At 43.1% G+C, this 21,562-nt stretch overlaps 1 protein-coding gene across 1 annotated transcript in view; it reads right to left on the bottom strand.

The window, feature by feature from the left end:
• The window catches only part of LOC111149225 (DNA polymerase nu), a 136,983-nt gene that overhangs the window by 68,305 nt on the left and 47,116 nt on the right, over positions 1 to 21,562 (bottom strand). Inside the window, 3 exon segments of the mRNA XM_022506173.1 lie at positions 14,811 to 14,876; positions 15,531 to 15,584; positions 16,488 to 16,544. Coding sequence (XP_022361881.1) covers positions 14,811 to 14,876; positions 15,531 to 15,584; positions 16,488 to 16,544 — 177 coding nt within the window.

Here is a 21,562-nt window from a genome sequence, read left to right as displayed (position 1 = left end):
TTAAATGGATTATTTTTAGATGAATATGAAAGAAACCTTTTAATAATTAAATGCCAATTTTTGTTTTACAATATAAAAAATAACAGGATAATAGAAACTTCACTAAATACCTAACTTTAAAAAAAGCCTGCTTTGTTAAATAGGTTCTTTCACAGAACAGAATCCTGAGAAGGATGTTGGCCCATGCCAAGCTCTTCATGGATAGTGGCTTCCCCATTGCTGTGCTGCACTGTGTACCAGGCAGGTCTGTGTCTGCTCATGTACATGGCTTCCTGCTCACAGCTGTGCACAGGAAATGTCACAGAGCTTCTGTGTTGGCCTCTGTAATGAAAATAACAATTGGACAGTCCTGTCCCTAAAGCCTCATGCACATATGAAAGCTCACACCTGTCTGTGTGTCTGTCAAGGGGAGCCATGAATGTACACGCATGTGAGTTATCCCTAAAGACCAAGGGTGAAATAAAGTGACTGTGGGGACTGTGTGACAGCTAACAAGAGCCCGAGACATCTGGGAAGGAGTCAGATCCCATTCAGTGACCTTCTGAATGTGGCAAAGCCTGGTGGCAGCACCCAGCACACCGGGATATAGATGGAAGCATGGCTGTGACACGCCCATGGTGGCGTTCAAGTCAGACGTGACTTAGCAAATGGACGCTGTCCAAAACCAAAACCAGATTTTACTATGAGGAGGAGCTGTGCCTTTCTGAGGAAGAAGAAAGAAATGGCAAAGCATTTGCAGATACAATGCTGTCAGGTGGGGTTGGACTCCCATTAATCTCCTCAAGGGAGGGGCTGGCCCTCTCGCTGACAGGAGAGAACATCTGAATGTTATGGTGCGAAAGCAGTATTATTGGCATACTTGGCTTCTTAGGGTCAGTCACTGGTGTTTGACATCAGCTAGTCCCCTCATGTTGACCACTCAGTGGTCAAAAAAAAAAAAAAAGGTTTTTTTTTTTTGCAATTGTATGTGATTAACATACAATGTTATATTAGTTTCAAGTGTGCAACAAAGTGATTCAACAATTCCATATATTATCCAGAGCTCATCATGACCAGTGTAGTCCCCATCTATCGCCAGACAACGTTATTATGATAGTAATGATTATATTCCCCATGTTGTACTTTTCATCTGCATGACTTATTTTATAACTGTGGGTTTGTACTCGCAATCCCCTTCATCTATTTCATGCATCTTTCCACTGATTTGTTACCTCTATTTAAGAGTCTGGGTTTTTTGGGGCAGGTTTGTTTGTTCGGTTTTTTAGATTCCACATATAAGTGAAATCATATGGTATCTGTCTCTGTCTGACTTATTTCACTTAGCTTAATAGCCTCAAGGTCCAACCACATTGTTGCAAATGGCAGGATCTCATTCTTTTCTGTGGATGAGTGATACTCCATTGTATACATAGATCACATCTCCTCTATCCATTCGTCTGTTGATGGATACTTGGGCTGCTTCCATATCTTGGCTATTTTGTAAATCATGCTAAAATGAACACAGGGGTGCATGTGTCTTTTCAAATTAGCGTTTTCATTTTCTTTGGGTAAATATCCAGTAGTAGAATTACCGGATCATATGGTATTCCTAGTTTTAATTTTTTGAGGAAACTCCATGCTGTTTTCCACAGTGGCTGCACCAATTTACACTCCTACCAACAGTGCATGAGGGTTCTTTTATCTTAGCATCCTCATCAACACTTTTTTCTTATCTTATTTTATCTATTCTGACAGGTGTGAAGCAGTATCTGATTGTGGTTTTGATTTGTATTCCCCCGATGATGAGGGATGTTGAGCATGTTTTCATGTTGGTCATTTGTATGTCTTCTCTGGAAAAATGTCAGTTTGGTTCTCTGTCCATTTTTTATTGGACTGGTTTTGGGGGGGGGGCATTGAGTTGTCTAAGTTCCTTATATTTCAGCTATTATCACTTTATTGGATATATTATTTCCTCTCTCCATTCACTAAATTGCTTTTCCATTTTGTTGATGATTTCCTTTGCTGGGCAGAAGCTTTTTATTTTGGAGGAATCCCAATAGCTTAATTTTGTTTCCCTTGTCTCAGGAGACATATCTAGAAAAATGTGGCAACAGTGGATATCAAAGAGATTACTAATGCCTATGTTTTCTTCTAGGATTTTTATACTTTCAGGTCTCACGTCTAGGTCTTTAACCCATTTTAACTTTATTTTGTGGTCCACTTTCAGTCTTTCACATGTAGTATCTGTCTGTCTTCCCAGCACCATTTATTGAAGAGACTTTTCCCCCCATTGGATATTCTTGCTCCCTTTGTCGTAGATTAATCAACCACGTAAGTGTGGGTTTATCTCTGGGCTCTCTATTCTGTTCCCTTGATCTATGTGTCTCTTTCTGTACCAGTACCATGCTGTCTTGATTACAATAGCTTTGTAATATATCTTGAGATCTGGAATTGTGATACCTTCAGCTTTATTCTTCTTTCTCAAGAATGCTTTGGCTATTTGGGGTCTTCAGTGGTTCCATACAAATTTTGGTATCATGTGTTCTAGTTCTGTGGAAAATGTTATTGGTATTTTGTTAGGAATTGCACTGAATCTGTAGATTGCTTTGTGTAGTATGGGCATTTTAACAATATTAATTCTTCCAATCCATGAGCATAGTATATCTTTCCATTTATTTGTGTCTTCTCCAACTTCTTTCATCAATGTTATGTAGTTTTCGGAGCACAAGTCTTTCACTTTCCTGGTTAAGTTTATTCCTAGGTATTTCTTTTTTGGGGTGTGCAATTGTAAATGAGATTGTTTTTTAAATTTCTCTTTCTGCAACTTGGTTATCAGTATATAGAAATTCAACAGGTTTCTTTCTTTCTTTCTTTCTTTCTTTCTTTCTTTCTTTCTTTCTTTTTTTGCAACAGGTTTCTATATGTTAATTTTTGATCCTGCAACTTCGCTGAGTTCAGTCATCAGTCCTAATAGTTTTATGTTGGAATCTTTAGGGTTTTCTATATGTAGTATCATGTCATCTGCAAATAATGAAAGTTTTACTTCTTCCTTATCAATTTGGTTGCTTTTTATTTCTTTTTCTTGTCTGATTGCTGCAGCAGGGACTTCCAGTACTATGCTGAATAAACACGCAGTGAAAATTTTAATCTCCTGGGCCCCCCTAATTTGCAGTAGTCTGGACCAGGCCCATAAGCCTTTTGAGCACTGTTGAGCAGAATGCAGAGTGAGCACAAAGCAACAGGACCATACATCAGAGTGACTGCTTTAAATTTCCCAAACTATAATAAATAAAAATAAGTTGGGACTTTATTCTCCTCTAGGTTACAAATTTTTCTTTAATGTACAGATCACAAGTGGTATGAGAACCACTTCCAAGCCCCCTATATAAATAAACACAGCCAGATTCTCTGGGACACTGAGACCCACTACAGGAAACACCCTGTGCTTTGTACCTGATTCTCTTTTCTCAGCTTCCATCAACAACTTTGGCCCCCATTATGGGTATGGAGAAAAGTGCTAGTAATAAAAACTGGGCCCACTCTTAGCATTTGTTTTCCTGGTGAACTTTGGTGTGCTTAAAAAAATATATAAGAGCATTAATATAGAAAAATTAAATGTTAACAGCCTTTATTTCACATTCAGCAAATGGCAAGGTGCAGAGGTGACATTTTAAGCCTACAATTTGGCATTTGTTAAAATGTCAGTAGTCTTAAGTGAAAATGCCAAGCAAGGAACAGTTTTCACTATGAGGGAAGGCAGTTGCAGCCAAGAGGTCTGTTGTCCGATGGCCCTCCTGCTCATGTACTATGTGGGCCTAGAGATGGCCACCAGCAGTCCTCTCCAGTGTGGCCAAAGGGTCCAAACTCTGGGTTCACTACAAGGAGGCAGCAGAAATATAGCAACCATGATGGCAGACCTGTCTCTAGCGTACATCCTTGGAGCCTCTAGAATGAGGCCAAATGGCAGTGATAATCACAATGAGGGTCACAGCTGGCTTCCCTTGTCCTGATCTCTGTGTGACAGCAGCAGCAGCAGCTTCCAAGCACCACATGAGTGCCTCTGATGGGCTGTCAGGAACAAAGGAACAAACTTGTGCTCCAGCAGGATGCGGCCTCCTGAGGGCAAGGCCATGTCTGTGGTATCACCCCTGGGTCCTCAGCACCTTTGACCCTTCCTATTAGTTGAATGAATGAAATGAAAAGGAAATAATCTTCCCAATAATCTCGCAAAGAAGACATTATTTTTATCATTTCATGGATGGGAAAATTGAAGTTTCTAGCTAGAGTTATACTGTTAGCAATTGAGCTAAAATTTGAAATCAGGTCTACCCCAAACCAGTGTTCAGCTGCCTCTGGAGTTCGGTCAAACGGTTCCAGATAATTCCTGAAATCATTTTTCTTAAGAATATGAGGGAAAACAAGACAAGTAAAAGCCACGGCAGCAAAACCATAGAAAGGACAATTGGTGAAGAGAACAGGGTAAGGGCTACACAGACATACCCAAGAGAGCAGTTCACACTGGGCTAATACTCCTGCACTTGGCCTGATCTGCAGCCCCAAGACCAGCATGAAGCCCGCCTTGTGTGGCACTGGGGGCTGAGTGAGGGGCTCAGCTGCACCCCCCCACATCTCTATGGTCCCAGGTGGCCCACTCCTTCACCTGAGAGCTTTAGTTTGGTCCCCACCTCCTCCATCACTGCCTCCCTGTCTCTCCTCATGAGCATTGTCTTCCCTGTGCTTTTAATCCTTGCCCCTGCACTTCTGTATTTTCCACATTTTATCGTCTTTCGTATTAGGATTTATTCAGTATTTTTGCCCGTCTGCTCGTTCCCTTCAGTCCCCAGACTCCCTAAGGTCAGTGACTGTGATGCATTCAGCAGAAACACCTTGAACAGCCTGACATGTAAGAAGTGCTCAGTGAACTGTTGAATGAATGAATGAATGAATGGGCAGTAGGAGGAGATTGGGAGAGGGAGGCAGGGGTCAGAACACCAAGAGCCCTGGACATGAGGTACGGAGAAGAGAATGTGGCTGGCCTGTGAGGCTGTCTGGCTGCTGGGCAGGAGAATGGGAGGGCCCGCAAAGACAGCCAAAGTGAGTGGGATGAGAAGGGTAGCGGAGAGCAATGTCCAAGAGCAACACTCCACAGGACCTGGCGATGGGGCTAGAAAACCAGGCCTCCCACCCGAGCCACCAGGGAAACTGAGGCAGATCTGGCATAAAAGGATGAAATCACTGTAGCTTTTTTTAAAAAAAGATTTATTTATTTATTTTAGAGAGAACAGAGGGCAGAGGATGAGAGTGAGAGAAACTTAAACAGACTCTATGCTGAGCACAGAGCCCGACGTGGGGCTCAATCTCATTGATATCTCCCTGATATCATGACCTGAGACAAAACCGAGAGTCAGAAGCTCAACCAACTGCACCACCCAGGGGCTCCCACTGTGAAGTGATCCTTGGAGAATGAGGGGAATGCTCCTTTTATTCTACATAGAAATTGAAAAATATTTAATCCTTGAAATAACAAAGTATACAGGTAAAAACATCTCATTTGGGTTTCAAATAGTGGTGCAGAGTTAGCAATAGTTACATGACTTATGAAAATCTTGATAATAAATAATTTGATAGCACAATGATATTATGTGAGAGATCCTCATCAGGTAAGCAGCAAAATCACATGCCAACAACATAAAGACCCTGAATAGAATTAGTTCAAATTAACTACTTTAACATGTATATAGGTAATGATGAAATAGGGCTTAAATATTGTATCTGGAAAACAAGACTCTTCATTGGATGGTGCTGCCTGAGCCTGAAGGCAAATTTTCTAAGAATCTTTAAGGAGTAACAACCTAAGAATGGTGGGCACACTGAAAACAGAACAGAACATTTCCTGTTAGAATACTTTGCATATGTGCTGATCGCTAGAAAAAACCCATAATCTTGTCACGTGTGGAGACACTGGCTACTGGGGCCATGAGTATTCTTTTCCTTTTTCCTTAGAAAAAGACACTCAAATTGTTGTTAAGGACCCCCACCTTTAAGCCAGCCAGCAGAGGCTATCTTGTGGCCACAGTGACTAGTTTAAGGGTGGCTTAGGCTATTTCTGAAAGATGCAAGGAGATGCTTGCTGAGGGCATCTGCAAAAGATGCTTCCTTCTCCTTCCATGGAAGTGACATGGAGAGATGTGTTCAGAGTATGGAGCAAAAAAAACTAAGTAGTTTTTGCCAAGACCTGCTGGGATGCTGAGGAAGAGAAGCTGGAAATGGGGGACAGAAGCTGGACCTGCTGTATAAGTTAGGCTGCCAGATCATCTTGCCTGAAGCTGGCCCTCCCTTGGACTTCTAAGTTAGGTAAGCTAAGAAATACCTTGATGGTTTAGATCAGTTTGGGTTTGATTTTCTGTTGTTTGCCACTGGACGTATTTGGATGAATACTCGGATAAGCAGTAACTTAATCACCCAGTGTAGACACGTGGGGAAAAGCACTCAGTGTTGACCTTCCACACATGCTCCTCCTTCTCAAGGTGGCAAGGGAGGGGAGGAGCCTGCTCTCTTTAGCCAAAGGACAGGAAGGGGACAGCCCAGCAAGACAGAAAACCTACTCTAGTCAAATACCACAGAAAAGCACTGTGGCTGAGTTTAGCAAGTGAATTAGCATGAATTCCCCCCCACCCTTCATACCTGAACAAGTTCCTCCTAGTAATTTTCTACCCAGTGACTCTGTCCACATCCCTACTGGCCGTAAATTCCCAGGTGCCCTTGCTGTATTTGGAGTTGAATTTGATCTCTCTTCCCTATTGCAATAATCTTGAATAAATACTTCCTTGCCTGTTCAACTCTCTCTGGTGCAATTTTTCTTTGACAAAATACAACATGTCAACATTTGTGGGATATAGTTAGAACTGTGGGAAAGAATGAAATTTTATAGCACAAAAAAATGTACACATGAGAAAAAAGGAAAAGTCTTAAAGCAAAAATCTAAAATTGCACCTTGAGAACCTACCAAAGTAAAGAAAAATAAACCCAAATCAAGCAGAAGAAATAAAAGAAGAACAGAAATCAATAAAATTGAAAACAGAGAAAACCCACTGAAAAAAATAGCTGTTCATTGAAAAAGATCAATAACACTGATAAAACTCTGTCTAGACTGACAAAGAAAAAAGAGAGAAGACACAAATTACCAGTATCAGGAACGAAATAGGGGACATCACTACAGATCCTGCAGACATCAAAAGGTTAAGGGAATGCTACAAACAACTATATGCACAACAATTTCACAAATAAGGCAAAATGGACTAATTTTTCAAAAAATACAACCAAACAAAATTTACCCAGTATGAAACAAGATAATATGAATAACCCTATATGTTGGTAAAATTGAACACGTGATTTTAAAACTCCAACAAGAAACCTCCAGGCCCAGACAATTTTATTAGCAAATTCTACCAAATTTAAAGAAGATCTTTCTTTAAGATTTTATTTTTAAGTAATCTCTATACCCAATGTGGGGCTTGAAGTTACCACCCTGAGATCAAGAGACACATACTCTATGGACCGAGCCACCCAGGCATACCTATTTAAAGAATTAACACAAATTCCACGCGATATCTTCCAGAAAATGCAAGAGGAGGAATATTTCCTACTTTGTGAAACTAGTGTTATCCTGGTATCCAAACCAGATAAAAACAGATCTATATTTCTCATGAGTATATACACAAAAATCCTTAAAAAATATTAGTATATATTGGCATTAAAATAGACACATAGGCCAATAGAACTGAATAGAGAGCCCAGAAATAAAGCTATGATTATATGGCCAATAAATCTACAACAAAAGAGGTAAGAATATCCAATAGGGAGAAGACAGTCTCTCTGGTAAATGGTGTTGAGGAACCTGGACAGATACATTCAAAGGAATGAATCTAGACCACTATCTTACACCATGTAAAAAAATTAACACAAAATGGATTAAAGACTTGAATATAAGACCCAAAAGCATAAAAATCCTCAAAGAAAACATAGGTGGTCAGCTTCTTGACATCAGTCTCAGCATTGATCTGACCCCAAAAGCAAAAATAAACAAGTGGGAGTAGGTTAAATTAAAAAAAAAAAAAAACTTCTGCAAAGGGAGGAAAAAAAGGCAACCTATTGAATGGGAAAAAATTATAAATCATATATCCTGTAAGGCATTAATATCCAAAATATATAAGGAATTCAAACAACTCAATAGCAAAAAAAAAAAAAAACAAAAACAAAACAAAACAAAAACCTGATTAAAAAATGAGCAGAGGACCTGAATAGATGTTTTTCTGAAGAAGATATGCAGATGGTCAACAGGCACATGAAATGATGCTCAACATCACTCATTATCAGGGAAATGCAAATCAAAACCATGAAGAGAGTTTATCTCATACCTGTCGGGATAGCTATTATCAGAAAGACAAGAAACAACAAGTGCTGGCAAATATGTGGAGAAAAGGAAGACCTTGTACACTGTTAATAGGAACGGAAATTGTTGCAGCCACTGTGGAAACAGGGTAGAGACTCCCCAAAGATATAAAAATAGAATTATCATATTATGCAGCAATTCTACTACTGGGTATTTGCCTGAAGAAAACAAAAGCATGAACTTGAAAAGACACATACATCCCTATGTTTATTGCAGCATTATTTACAATAGCTAAGATATGGAAGCAGCCCAAGTGTCCTTTGATGGATGAATGGATTTAGAAGATATGGTATGTATATATTATGGAATGTTAGCCATAAAAAGAAGGAGTTCTCGCCATTTGTGACAACATGGATGAATCCTGAGGGCATTATGTTAAATGAAATAAGTCAGAGAAAGACAAATACCATATGATTTCACTTATATATGGAATCTAAAAATAAAACAAAAGAACAAACAAAACAAAATTAAACTCATAGATTCAGAGAACAGGTTGATGATTATCAGAGGGGTAAGGCAACTGGGGAGTAGATGAACTGAGTTAAGGGGGTCACCCATATGGCGACAGAGGGTAATTAGACTTAGTGTGATGATCAATTTTATTCATTATTTCAAAAACATTTTGTGACCACCCATCATATGGTAGACACTGAGCTCATTTCTGGGATAAAATGTTGAGACAACTCGAAGAGTATAGTATAGTAGAAGGAAGGCAAACACTACAGCAAGGGAGTAAGTGATATTATAGGTTAAGCTGAGGATAATCTGGGGATGAACATTTCCAATGAAACTATCTTAAATTAAAATCATGTAAAAATAGACAAATGGGGGCACCTGGGTGGCTCAGTGGGTTAAGCCTCGGCCTTCGGCTCAGGACATGATCTCAGCATCCTGGAATCGAGCCCCACATTGGGCTCTCTGCTCAGTGGGGAGCCTGCTTCCCTCGCTCTCTCTGCCTGCCTCTCTGCCTACTTGTGATGTCTGTCAAATAAATAAATAAAATCTTAAAAAAAAAAGAATAGACAAATGGACCAAGGGCACAAAACTGAGAGCCTAAAAACAGACCCAGCATCTATCAAAATTAAAGGATAGAGGCATTGCAAATTACTGTAAGTTATTCCAACAGCTTACTGTAACCATAGTTATAACAAGCAGTTATTCAGATGGGAACATAATGGATCTCTCCCTTTCACCTGTATAAATGCAAATTCCAAAGGGACTGCAGACCCAATGTAAAAAGCAAAGCCCTAAAACAATTAAAAGAGTATCATGAGGATCTCTGTGTTAAAAAAAAAAAAAAGGTTCCTTAAAAAAGACACAAAGCATTAAAACCATAAAGAAAAGAGTATGAAGTTGATATTAACACAGAAAACACCTGTGATTCAACTTCATCAAACACAAGATAAAAACATCAAACACAGACTAAGAGAAGATATTTATGTAAGTAAATGAAAGACTAGTATCCATAAAATATAAGGAAATTTTACAAATTAATAAGGAAAGACAAACTGTTAAATTGAAAATGGGCAAAAGAAATAAAAACAAGCAAGTCACTGAAGAAACTGCAAAGAAACCTGAATCTTAAACCACAATAAACACTAATTCACATGCATCCAAGCGGCAAAGACTAGAACGTGTGGAAACATCAATAGCAGCAGACATTGTGGAGCAGCACGGAGCTCTCTCCAAAGCTGCAGGTGGGGAGGGGTATGCCTTTCCACCCCCTGGAGAGTGCCAGGTGATGTCAGGAAAGCAGCACCCAGCATGCCCTCTGGCCAGGCAACACGAGTAACCAGGAGGGGAAACCCTGGCATGTGTCCAAGAATATATATCACAGCATTATTTTTAATTCTTGCAGCATTGCTTCTAATAGTGGAAATCTGGAAAACATCTAGTACGTTTATACAATGAAATACTATATAGTAGCCCAGACAAATGGACTAGCGCTACTTCAGCCAGTGTGGATAAATCTCAAAAACATAATGTTGAATGAGAACAGCAAGCTATAGGGCACCAGGCTGACTCAGTCGGTTAAGCATCTGCCTTCCACTCAGATTGTGATCCCAGGATTCTGGGATCCAGCCCTGCGCCAGGCTCCCTGTTCAGCTCTCTCCCTGTTCTCCCTCTCTCTCTGCCCCTCCCCCCTGCTCCTGCTCTTTCTCAAATAAAATATTTGAAAAAAAAAAAAGAGAAAAAAGAAAACAGCAACTTACATAAGTACGAATTGATACCATTTATATAAAGTTTAAAAACAGTAAAAAAAAAAAAACCAAATACAATTTAGGGATATATATACACACACACACATATGTACATATACATACATCTATTTAAGTGTGTGTATGTGTGTGCATGCACACGTGTGTGTATTTGTAGTACAGACTGGACGGGATGACAAACATTAACTTTAAGGTAGAAAGAAACCGGGGGCGCCTGGGTGGCTCAGTGGGTTAAAGCCTCTGCCTTCGGCTCGGGTCATAATCCCAGGGTCCTGGGATGGAGCCCCACATCGGGCTTTCTGCTCAGCAGGGAGCCTGCTTCCCCACCCCCTCTGCCTGCCTCTCTGCCTACTTGTGATCTCTGTCATATGGATAAATAAAATCTTTAAAAAAAGAAAAGAAAGAAAGAAAGAAACCAACCAACTTGGGAAAAGAGCGGACAGGAGCTTTAAATGCACCCAAGTAACATTTAAGCTCTTAGAATGAATGATGGACACACACGTGTTCATTATATTGGTGCCATGCCTTTTTCACAGGGAGAGAGGCCTCTTGCTGAGCTTTGGGTTGGGGGAGGCGGTCAGATGATGCTTCCTGATGGACATATTCCCTGAGCTGCTGCCAGAAGAGCAGGCAATGACCAGGCCAAGAAGGTCAGGCTGCAGGAAGATGTGTTCAGGGATCAAGGGGCAGAAAAGGGACCTAAACAGAGGTAAAAAGAATAGCCTTAAGGCAAGGAAAATCATGAGGGGTCAAGGAATCACAATTTACATCAAAGCATTCACCATTATATCAAAAAATCTTAACTTGTCTCTAACTCAGTTAGATACCAAAAAAGCTAGTGCAAACATGCTAACAAGATAACAGACACAGAATTAGGAAAATGAAGAAACTAGGAGGGAGAGCACTCACCAAGGAGCCAAAGCTAAATCATACCTGGATCTCTAGACGTCCAAACAATATATTTTAAAGCTGTGACATTTTAGGAACTTTTAAAAGCTAACCTAGAAGAAGACTGAAGAGCCAGGATATTAAAGAATTTATAACAATACAATGGGTGAGGTCAGATATTTTGAATTATGAAACATGGGTGAATTCAGACCCAGAACCACTCAGTGCAAGTGGCACTGTGGGGACACGAGGACAGTGACAAAAACTAGCCTGTTGACACAGAATGTTTCTGGAGGGGCATCTGAAGTCACGACCAACAAAAAGGTATTAGGAGATGAAGATACGGTGAGAACGTGGCTCCTGGCAAGTGCGATGGAACAGAGAGGTCCTCTGCCCCTGCTCAGAAGCAGGCCTTTGTAAAAATATGATGATGGGTCCAAGAGAGACACACAAAACAAAGATGGACAGGCATGAACCCTAAAAGATCCAAGTCAAGGGAAGAGGAGAATTGAGGTTCTTGACCAGCTCCCAGCTAGGGTAGTGAACATGACTGTCCAGCTCAAGGAAGAGGCTGGGCCTACACTGTTAACACCTGCAATCCCAATGATGATCCCATACCATGTGACTTTGAGACACAGGAAGGCAGCTCAAGAGTGGCTCACTTGTCCAGGTTCTCACTCAGTAAGTACTTGGTGCCTACCAGGTGGGTTCCAGGTACAGAGCCAGGCCTGGGGGGGTAAGTCAACAAAAGAGGTAAAAAAGTCCCTGTTCTCATGGAACATACAATGTAGTGGGGTAAACAGAGGTCAATAGGCAGTTAAACCCCATGTAGTGACCATCAGGCAAGTACAGGGAACATCTAGGACGGCACTAGACTGAGGTTTGATAAAGCAAATACTGAACAATGAAGCACTCAATCCTAAGAGAACACAAAGAATGAGGGTTTTAGGTGGATGAAAATTACCAGATGGGGGCTTCTACTTTCACTCAGGATGGGCACAGTTGGAAAGAAAGTGCTCCCACTAACAAGGAAGGTAAGAAACACAACTCATAATGTAAAGCCCTAAAAATACACATATTCTTTGACTCAGGAATTCCATCTTTAGGAATCCTATAGAAATCATTAAAAAATGTTCCAAAAATATACATACAGGTATGTTTGTGGCATCTCTGTATAAAATAAGTACAACTGAAAACAATCTAAATGACCATCACCAGGGCCAGTCATCAAGGGGAGTATAAAGCAGCTGTTAAAAATGAAGATGTGGACTTCAAGTGGAAGGTAGTGGCAAAATGCATGCATTATGTTTATACCTTCTCCTTCCAAAAATTCATTTGAAATGATAGAAAATAAATAAATAAAACAAGAATGTCACTAAAAAGTGCTACCCATAAAACAGAGGAGTGCTACCCGTAAACCAGAGGTACTGGAGATTTCTGGAAGAGGATAAAACACAGCAAGACATTAATCTGGAAATGCGATAGAAAATACAAACTTACAATCCCGTACAGGCACCAGCAAGGACCTCACAAAGAGGGCGCTTTCGCAGTAGAACTCTGGAATTACTCTTTGATGAGAAGCAGCAGCAGCTAAGAGAAAGGGTGCAGCAGGCACCTGCCTTCAGAGGAGGCACCAGTGTTAGTCCTGCTCATGGTAAGCTGATAAAGACCACAGAAGAGGTCTCTAAAGTGGGGCGTCCAAAGAAAGACCTTGCTAAGATGGGTGAAAAGTCCAGAGAGCACAGGGCCCTGAGCGGGGCTGCAGCTCCTGTCATGTGTGAGCCCGCCCAGCCCCACACCACCACCTGCTGTGAGCACTGGATACCCCCACACGTAAAGGTCAGGTGAAGGCTGGAGAGACGCCATCCAGACCCATGACAGAGGACCCATGGGGTAGACAGATGTGTTGTGAAAGGGAAGGAAAGAGCACCAAAATGTTTTATTCTACACACATCCAAGGTATTTGAATTTATCACACATATACTCATATGTATATATTTTTATAGTGCAAATTTAAATAATTAATGTATCTAATTCATATATTTAAATAATTCAAATGTTTAAATCTAAATATAGATTCAAGTCAATATTAATGTATGATATCAAGACATCATAAATGAAATTGAAAAGTATAAAATTAAAATGGGGTTTTATTTTGGTAGAAAAACAGTATTTCTTTTTTTAAGATTTTATTTATTTATTTGACAGACAGAGATCACAAGTAGGCAGAGAAGCAGGCAGAGAGGGAGAGGAAGGGAAGCAGGCTCCCTGCTGAGCAGAGAGCCCGATGCGGGGCTCGATCCCAGGACCCTGAGACCATGACCTGAGCTGAAGGCAGAGGCTTAACCCACTGAGCCACCCAGGTGCCCCGAAAAACAGTATTTTATAAATATGAGTACTTAGCAAAAAGTCAACAAAGATAACCACAGTTAATTCTGCATGGTGGGATAAAAGGAGACTTTTACTAGTTTTTGTTTATTTGTTTGTTTACATTTCTATACTTGAGGAAGTGGTCTGCAATGAAAAATCAGTAATGATCATCTTTAATTAAAAAATATAAAGCCGGGACGCCTGGGTGGCTCAGTTGGTTGAGCAGCTGCCTTCGGCTCAGGTCATGATCCCAGCGTCCTGGGATCGAGTCCCGCATCGGGCTCCTTGCTCATCAGGGAGCCTGCTTCTCCCTCTGCCTCTGCCTGCCATTCTGTCTGCCTGTGCTTGCTCTCTCTCCCTCTCTCTCTCTGACAAATAAATAAATAAAGTCTTAAAATATATATATATATAAAGCCATTTAAAAGCTAATTGCTTTGAGTATTATTAGAGCTACATCATAAATTCAAGGGTATTACACTTTTTTCATCAGAGACTCCTGGAACAACAACAAAGAAATGGAGGAGGTCATCAGAGCATCAGACATCTCAACACATTTCTGGACCTCAGAAGCCTCCCGTCCAGTCCACGTTTGAAGATAAGCAAGGGGGAGTGGGAACAGGGTGTCCCTTGGGCCCTCACCCCCAGCAAGCATGACTCTCTGGATGGAAAGGACCCCTTACTAATTCAACACTTTGTGAAGGCAGGGAGCACATGTCTTGTTCCCTAACTCTGTTCCCCAAACACAGCAGGTGCTAAATGAGGATCAGCTGAATGGGTCAACAGAGCAAAACACACCCATCAACATGGGGCCTGCTCTCAGAAAGGGAAGGCAAATCCACAGATAGGCAGAAAGTCAGCTCTGAGGCACCAAAGCTGGCATCTGCCAAGGAGTGCTAACTTACCGGGTGCCGGGTTGAAAGTCTTCCAGTCACAGTTCCCGTCTGATTCCACGTAGAGGAAATGGAACCCTTTGTCAGTTAGAATGAATCAGTTTCAGTGTGGGCAATGCCGTGTGAAATCAAGAATACACAGACCCACGGGCCCTGCTCACAGTCTCCCTGCTCACAGTACACAGCACTCACTGCTCTCCTGCAGACGTCCACAAGCTGCTGGCCCAAAGCCCTCAACCCTGAGAGGCCCCTGGGCATCAGCCAACTGCTGGCCAACAAGGAGGGTCCCCCAACCCGGGCAGAAGCAGCAACAGGACATGCAGGGCTTTGGGTACCTTCAAGCCCCTGAGCATGGGGAGAGGAGGGCCATGTGCTGCGGGGACACCACATGGACTCCAGGCGGGAGTCTGCAGCCTAGACGGGGGCCCAGAGAGAAGGCCTCTGCTGGCAGCCTCTTCCTCCTGCTTCCCTGCACTGGGTGCGGGCAGAGGTGTGGTGACAGGTGTCACAGTGCCTGGGCAGCCCCAGGGCTCCCGCGTACGTGCAGCTCCAGGCCTGAAGGCATGATGCCGACTCAGGCTATAAAGAGACCCGCTAATAACAAATCACGGCTCACAGCTCAAGAATATTTGGTGATTTCATTGTTAACTAAAATTTCAGGAAATTGTATATGTCTCTGAGGCCCCATGGAAACCACATTCCTGAGCACAGGATCTCATTTAGCTCCATTACCTTTCTCATGCAAGCTAGTAATCCATCCACAAAGGCTGACTTGGTCTTGTGAACCTAGGTAACACAGACAAAAGTAATCACTTTCTTGTTTAAGCATTGAGCAGGAACCAGTGTCACAAACGTGTTTCACAGAGTGCTGGGCGTGTGCCGCTCACGTGTCCACTCCAATGACTCCAGGAGGCCCTGCAACAGCCTGGTGCGGGACCCAGAATTAAACAACAATGATGCACAGAAAAAGATGGCACCCCTACCCCCTTTTCTGGAATAATTCTGGAATCATTCTTCTCACAGAAATGTTGCAGAGATAAATGGAGCGTCGTTGTGGGTACCTGTCCTCCTGCGTCCCCTAGGGTGCCTTTAGTTCTCCTCTAGTCGTTTCGTCCCTTCAAGAGAGGGCTGTTTGGTGTCATGACCAAGCCCTGTCAGCTGCCACACCTCAGGAGAGCAGCAGGCCGCAGGTTCAGGGGATGGCAGACTGATGGTACAGGCGGCGGCCCAAGTTATGGCCGCAGCTCACCAACAGCAGAGAACACATGCAGGTGCATGGACAGAGGAAGCGCGGGCTGCTGAGGAAGAAGGGGGTGCGCCAGCGAACAAGGGCACCACCATGCTGAGAGAGGAGTGGGGAACCTCGCCAGGCCCAGGGCTGGGGAGCAGCCGGAGGCCCTCAAGAGGCTTCTGAACTCTGCTGGTGGAGTCTAGCCCACAGTGAAGCCACCTGATGATAACACACATCCCCTCCCCGCCTTCATCCATCCTCGTCCCCATGGGACCCGATGGCTCCAGCCGAGTGGGGTGCACAAGAGCAGCGCAGGTACCAAGTCACCTGAATGAGCTCTGTCCCCCTCGGAACACTGCCAGCGCTACTGCCATGATCACGGACTGATGGCTTTTGTCAGGGCCGGTGCCAGACGGCCCCCTCTCTCACCAACTCACTCACTCACAAAGGAAACTTACCCGTCTATATTCCAAAATTATCTTGGGTAATGGATGAAGGTCCTGCAGAGCACTTAACTGAAAAATGAGGATAAATGTCACCAATATAATTCCTTCATTTAATTTTAACGTTTTGAACACTTATTTTCGGCTGGAGAAAGTCCTAGTAATAAATGGTTGTATTGACCATATTTTCCAAAGTGAAGATTCATAATAAATGTAGTTTCCAAGTGTCTTAATCTAAATCCCTTATAAAATCACTGCCGTCCATATGGGAGCTAAAGGCCCTTAACACAGGCTTGGAACAGATTGCTTCCGAGATTAAATTCATGGAATCCAAATCCAGGATATGGAAAATACCACACAAGAGAATAAACTAAGAAAATACCTCCAAATGTGTAACTCAAGAGTTTAGGAACATCCAACGTTTCAATCACAGTTATCCGGGCATAATGTCAGGGAGGTAATCTCAGAATAGGATTACGGATTTTAACTAATTTTAAAAGGCCAAAATATGGGGCACCTGGGTGGCTCAATTGGTTGAGCAGGTGCCTTTGGCTCAAGTCATGATTCCAGGGTCCTGGGATCAGCACCGCATCGGGCTCCCTGCTCAGAGGAGAGCCTGCCTCTCCGCCTACTTCTGATCTCTCTCTATCTCTCTGTCAAAATAAATAAATAAAAATCTTTAAAAAAAAAAAAAAGGCCAAAATATTACATATAGGATGACTCAAGATCCTAAGAACATGATTTGTTCGATTACCAAAAAGTGAACACGCTGGGGTAAGGCCATGCACACAGAACACTCCAGGTGCCCTGTGCGTCCCACCCCTCCCCTGTAGGTAACCACCACCCTGACCTCCACCAGGAAGGCCACTTTCCCCAGCTTTCAAACTTCGTATCAAAGGAAGGGGATAGGCACTGTGTGTGGCTTTTGTTCAACATGGTGGTTTTAACATTCATCTGTGTTGTATGAAGCAGCATTTCATTTACTTGTACTCCTGTCTTCAACTGTGTGAATGTAGGACAACTAGATTTTATCCTTGATGGATACTAATAACTTGTTTACAGGCCATGATGACTAGTGCTGCTGTGAACATTCTGGAGCCTGGATTTTGGTTAACATAATGTCCATGGTTCTGCTGAGTAGAAACAGAGAGGAATGGAATCGCAGGGCCAACCGCAGCAGAGACACCACCAGCCAGTTCTCCCAAGTAAAGGCACCCGTCTGTACCCTGTCAGTATGGTGGGTGATCCAGTTGCCCCACATCTTTGCCAACACATGTCCCAATGTTAATGTTAGCCACTCTGGTAATTGTGTTGTGATAGTGCACAGTAGTTGTGTATGTATTTCCTCAATGACGACTGTAGTAGGACCATATTCACACACTCATTGACTAAGTAGGTATCTTCCCTCATTAAACCCCTGTTCATGTCTGTTGCCCATTTAAAGAATTGGTTTGTGTGTCTTTTTCCCCCCCCACGATTTGTAGGTATTTGTTATTCTGGACAGCAGTTTCTTCAGCCAATTATATTTACTGGAAATCTCTCTGCCCTCTGTGACTTTCTTATTTAATTGTTTAATGGCATCTCTTCATTAACAGAGATTCTAAACTCTACTCTTGTCCAATGTATCCATCTTTTCCTGCATGGGTAATGCATCCTGTATCCTGCTTAGGGACATTCACGCACCGAAGGGTCTTGAGGATGTTCCCTTATGGTATCTTCTATAGTCTTTGTTGTTTTTGCCTTTCATATTTAGATGTACAGCTCATTTGGAGTTTATTTTTGCGTATGCTGTGAAATAGGGCCATTTATGGAATGAGCCGTCCTTACTCACTGCTCTGCAGAGCCACCCTCTCAGAGATCGTGCCTATCATACGAGCGTGTGGACTCCCCACACTGGGTCCGCTGGTCTATTTGTTCATGCTCCTGTAGACACTACACTATGCTACTTAGTTCCTGGAAATCCCCATTGATTTAGGGTTAGTCTTGAGGTCCAATGGACTAAGTCCTCCAGTGGTGCTTTCTAAGATCATACTGGCTCTTAGTTTTTTGCATTTCTGTGGCAATTTTGGAATCAGCTTGCCAGCTTCTCCAAAAAAACTGCTGCTAAGATTGTTCTGAATCTAAGGGCGCCTGGGTGGCTCAGTGGGTTAAAGCCTCTGCCTTCGGCTTGGGTCACGCCTGGGATCGAGCCCCGCATTGGGCTCTCTGCTCAGCAGGGAGCCTGCTTCCCCCCTCTCTGCCTGCCTCCCCCCTCTCTGCCTGCCTCTCTGCCTGCTTGTGATAAATAAAATCTTAAAAAAAAAAAAAAAAGAAGAAGATTGTTCTGAATCTATAGACCAGGCTGGGGTAACTGAGGCCATACACTCATCTAACAGTGTAAGGCATAAAGTTGTATCCCGGTCTGTTTGAATAAAGACTGAGGACCCAAGGGTCTTGGCCGGTCACAGTTGTAAACCAGAGAGCCGGTGCTGGTGCCGTGGGAGTAGGCACTCCCCAGGGGGGCACCTGACCTCGGTGCGATCCAGAATTGCCGTTTACTTAGAAAAGTTATCCCCAGGGGCATGGAAGTACATGAAAACACTTAGCAAAGAAAACTGCTTAAGATGGACTAGCTCTCCTTATCTGGATACCTTACTCACAAAATAACTTTCCAACCACAGTCTCTCTGTATACCTCTACTTGAGCCATCTGAGAACGCTTGAAAGATATAAGTATTTGATCTCATCCAACGGTGGAGCAAGCCCTACCGGCGCTGGTTTGCGATCAGAGGCGGTTCTGCAGCCACGGACCGCCTAGGGAGCTTTATCACATGCTCCCTGTTGGCTCCTGACAGCACATTCTTCTCGGCTCCCTTCTCCCATGGCCACTCCGTAGTCTCTTGTGGGCGCCTCCTCTTTCCCTGACCTCTAAGTGTCAGTTTCACAGCATTCGGTTCTGTGGTTATCAATGTTGGCTGGCTTACGAGAAACAGCCGGGAGCTTCAAAAACATGCTTGGGCCTGGGCTGTCTGACCCACAGACATGATTCTGTGGTTCAGTCGTCAGCCTGGGCTTGAGTGTTTTTCCAAAGCTCTGTCCAGGGTAGGGGACTACCATCCCAGGGCAATTTTACTAAAAACTGGCTGACCACTTCCAGCACAAGACTTCTCATGGACCCAACTGCTCCCGTGACATCTCCGTGCCCATGTCTTGTGAACACCTCTGTCTTAATATGTCTGAGAGTGAATGCCTGACCGACACCCCACCTCCCACCCCTGCCCAGTAAACTGTTCCTCTCCTAGTTTTCCCTGGGTAGTGGCATTTTCTCTCTGCTCAGCTGCACAGCTAAGAAAACCAAGAGCTACCCCATAGTCTTCTGTTGACACTCATATGAACTCTCACTCACAGAGTTCCTTTCTGCTCCAGAAATTCTCTGGAAATTCGTCCACTGCTCCATCTTCACACCTGTCACCTGGACCACAGAGACTTCTGTCCCCACACTGCAGTGACAGCTTATTTTTTTAATAGTCATTTTCAGTATGTTGCATAATTTTTCATTTTTCCTTCGATGAATTTGTATTTCTTCATTTTTAAAAAGATTTATTAATCTGTGTGAGAGAGAGAGAGCACGTGTGCACAAGCAGAGGGGAGCAACAGGCAGAGGGAGAATCAGGCTCCCCTCAGAGCAGGGAGCCCCAAAGTGGGGCTCAATCCTAGGACCCTGGGATCATGAACTGAGCAGAAGGCAGGCAGGCGCTTAACCGCTGAGCCACCTAGGCATCCCCAATGACAGCCTATTAGCAAGACTCCTGCCTTGTATATACTGACTTTTCAGGACATAGCTCACATCTGTTAGGACACGCAGAATCCAAAGCCCTGACAACACCACATGCTGGCAAGGGTGTGAAGCCATAGGAACTCTCATCCACCTGGTGGGAAGGCAGAAGTGTAGTCACTTTGGGAAGTAGTTTGTCAGTTTCTTACAAAATTCAATATACTTTTGCCATACGATCCAGCAATCATGCTCCTTGGTATTTACCCAGAGGAGCTGAAAACTTCAGTCCACACAAAAACCTGTACACAGATGTTTAGAGCAGCTTTCTTCCTCACTGCCAAAATTTGGAAGCAACCAAGATGTCCTTCAGTAGGTGAATGGGTAATAACTGGGGTCCATTCAGATAATGGATCGTTGAAAAGAAATGAGCTATCAGGGGCGCCTGGGTAGCTCAGTGGGTTAAGCCCCTGCCTTCGGCTCAGGTCATGATCTCAGGGTCCTGGGATCGAGCCCCACATCAGGCTCCCTGCTCAGTGGGGAGCCTGCTTCCCCCTCTCTCTCTGCCTCTCTGCCTACTTGTGATCTCTGTCAAATAAAATAAAAATCTTAAAAAAAAAAAAAAAGAAAAAATGAGCTATCAACTAGGAAAAGACATGGAGAACTTGAAATGCACAAATCTGAGGGAAAGAAGTCAGTCTGAAAAGGCTGCACACTGTATGGGTTCCATCTACAGGACATTCTAGAAAAGGCAAAACTATGGGGACAGGAAAATATTGGGGCAGGGGTGGGGTGAAGGGGGAACATGTGGAGAACGAGGGTGTTTAGGGCAGTGAAGGTACTCTGCGTGATACCATAGTGGCAGACACCCATCATTACACATTTGTCCAAACCCATAGAATGTGCGACACAAAGGGTGACCCTGAAAATATACTATGGACTTTGGATGATGATGACTTGTCAGTGGAGGTTCACTGAATGTAACAAACGGTCTCAGTGGCGGGGGAGGGTGCTGACAGTGGGGGAGAGGGTGGAGGGGAGGGTGTGCTGGGGGTGGGAAGAAGGCAGTACATGAAACTTCTTTGTGCCTTCTGCTCAATATTGCTGTGAAATAAAATATAAGATTTAATAAAAATAAACGCCTAATAAAACCATATCTAAGATCATAGTTGTGCTCTTGCTTGAACTGTTTGAGGCTACACATTTCACCTGAAGTCCACATCCCTCCCCACAGGAAGGGGAACGGAAAGGATGAAGGAAAGAAGAGAGGAATCTTCATTTTGAATTTGGAACCATGTACATGTGCTCCCTAGTAAAAGTTCATCTTTTTTTAAAATGCA

Source organism: Enhydra lutris, unplaced genomic scaffold (assembly GCF_002288905.1).
Source record: "Enhydra lutris kenyoni isolate GAN:26980312 unplaced genomic scaffold, ASM228890v2 scaffoldscaffold21, whole genome shotgun sequence".
Taxonomy (NCBI): domain Eukaryota; kingdom Metazoa; phylum Chordata; class Mammalia; order Carnivora; family Mustelidae; genus Enhydra; species Enhydra lutris.
The sequence above is the reverse complement of the archived record's forward strand: the minus strand, read 5'-3'. Positions and strand labels throughout refer to the sequence as shown.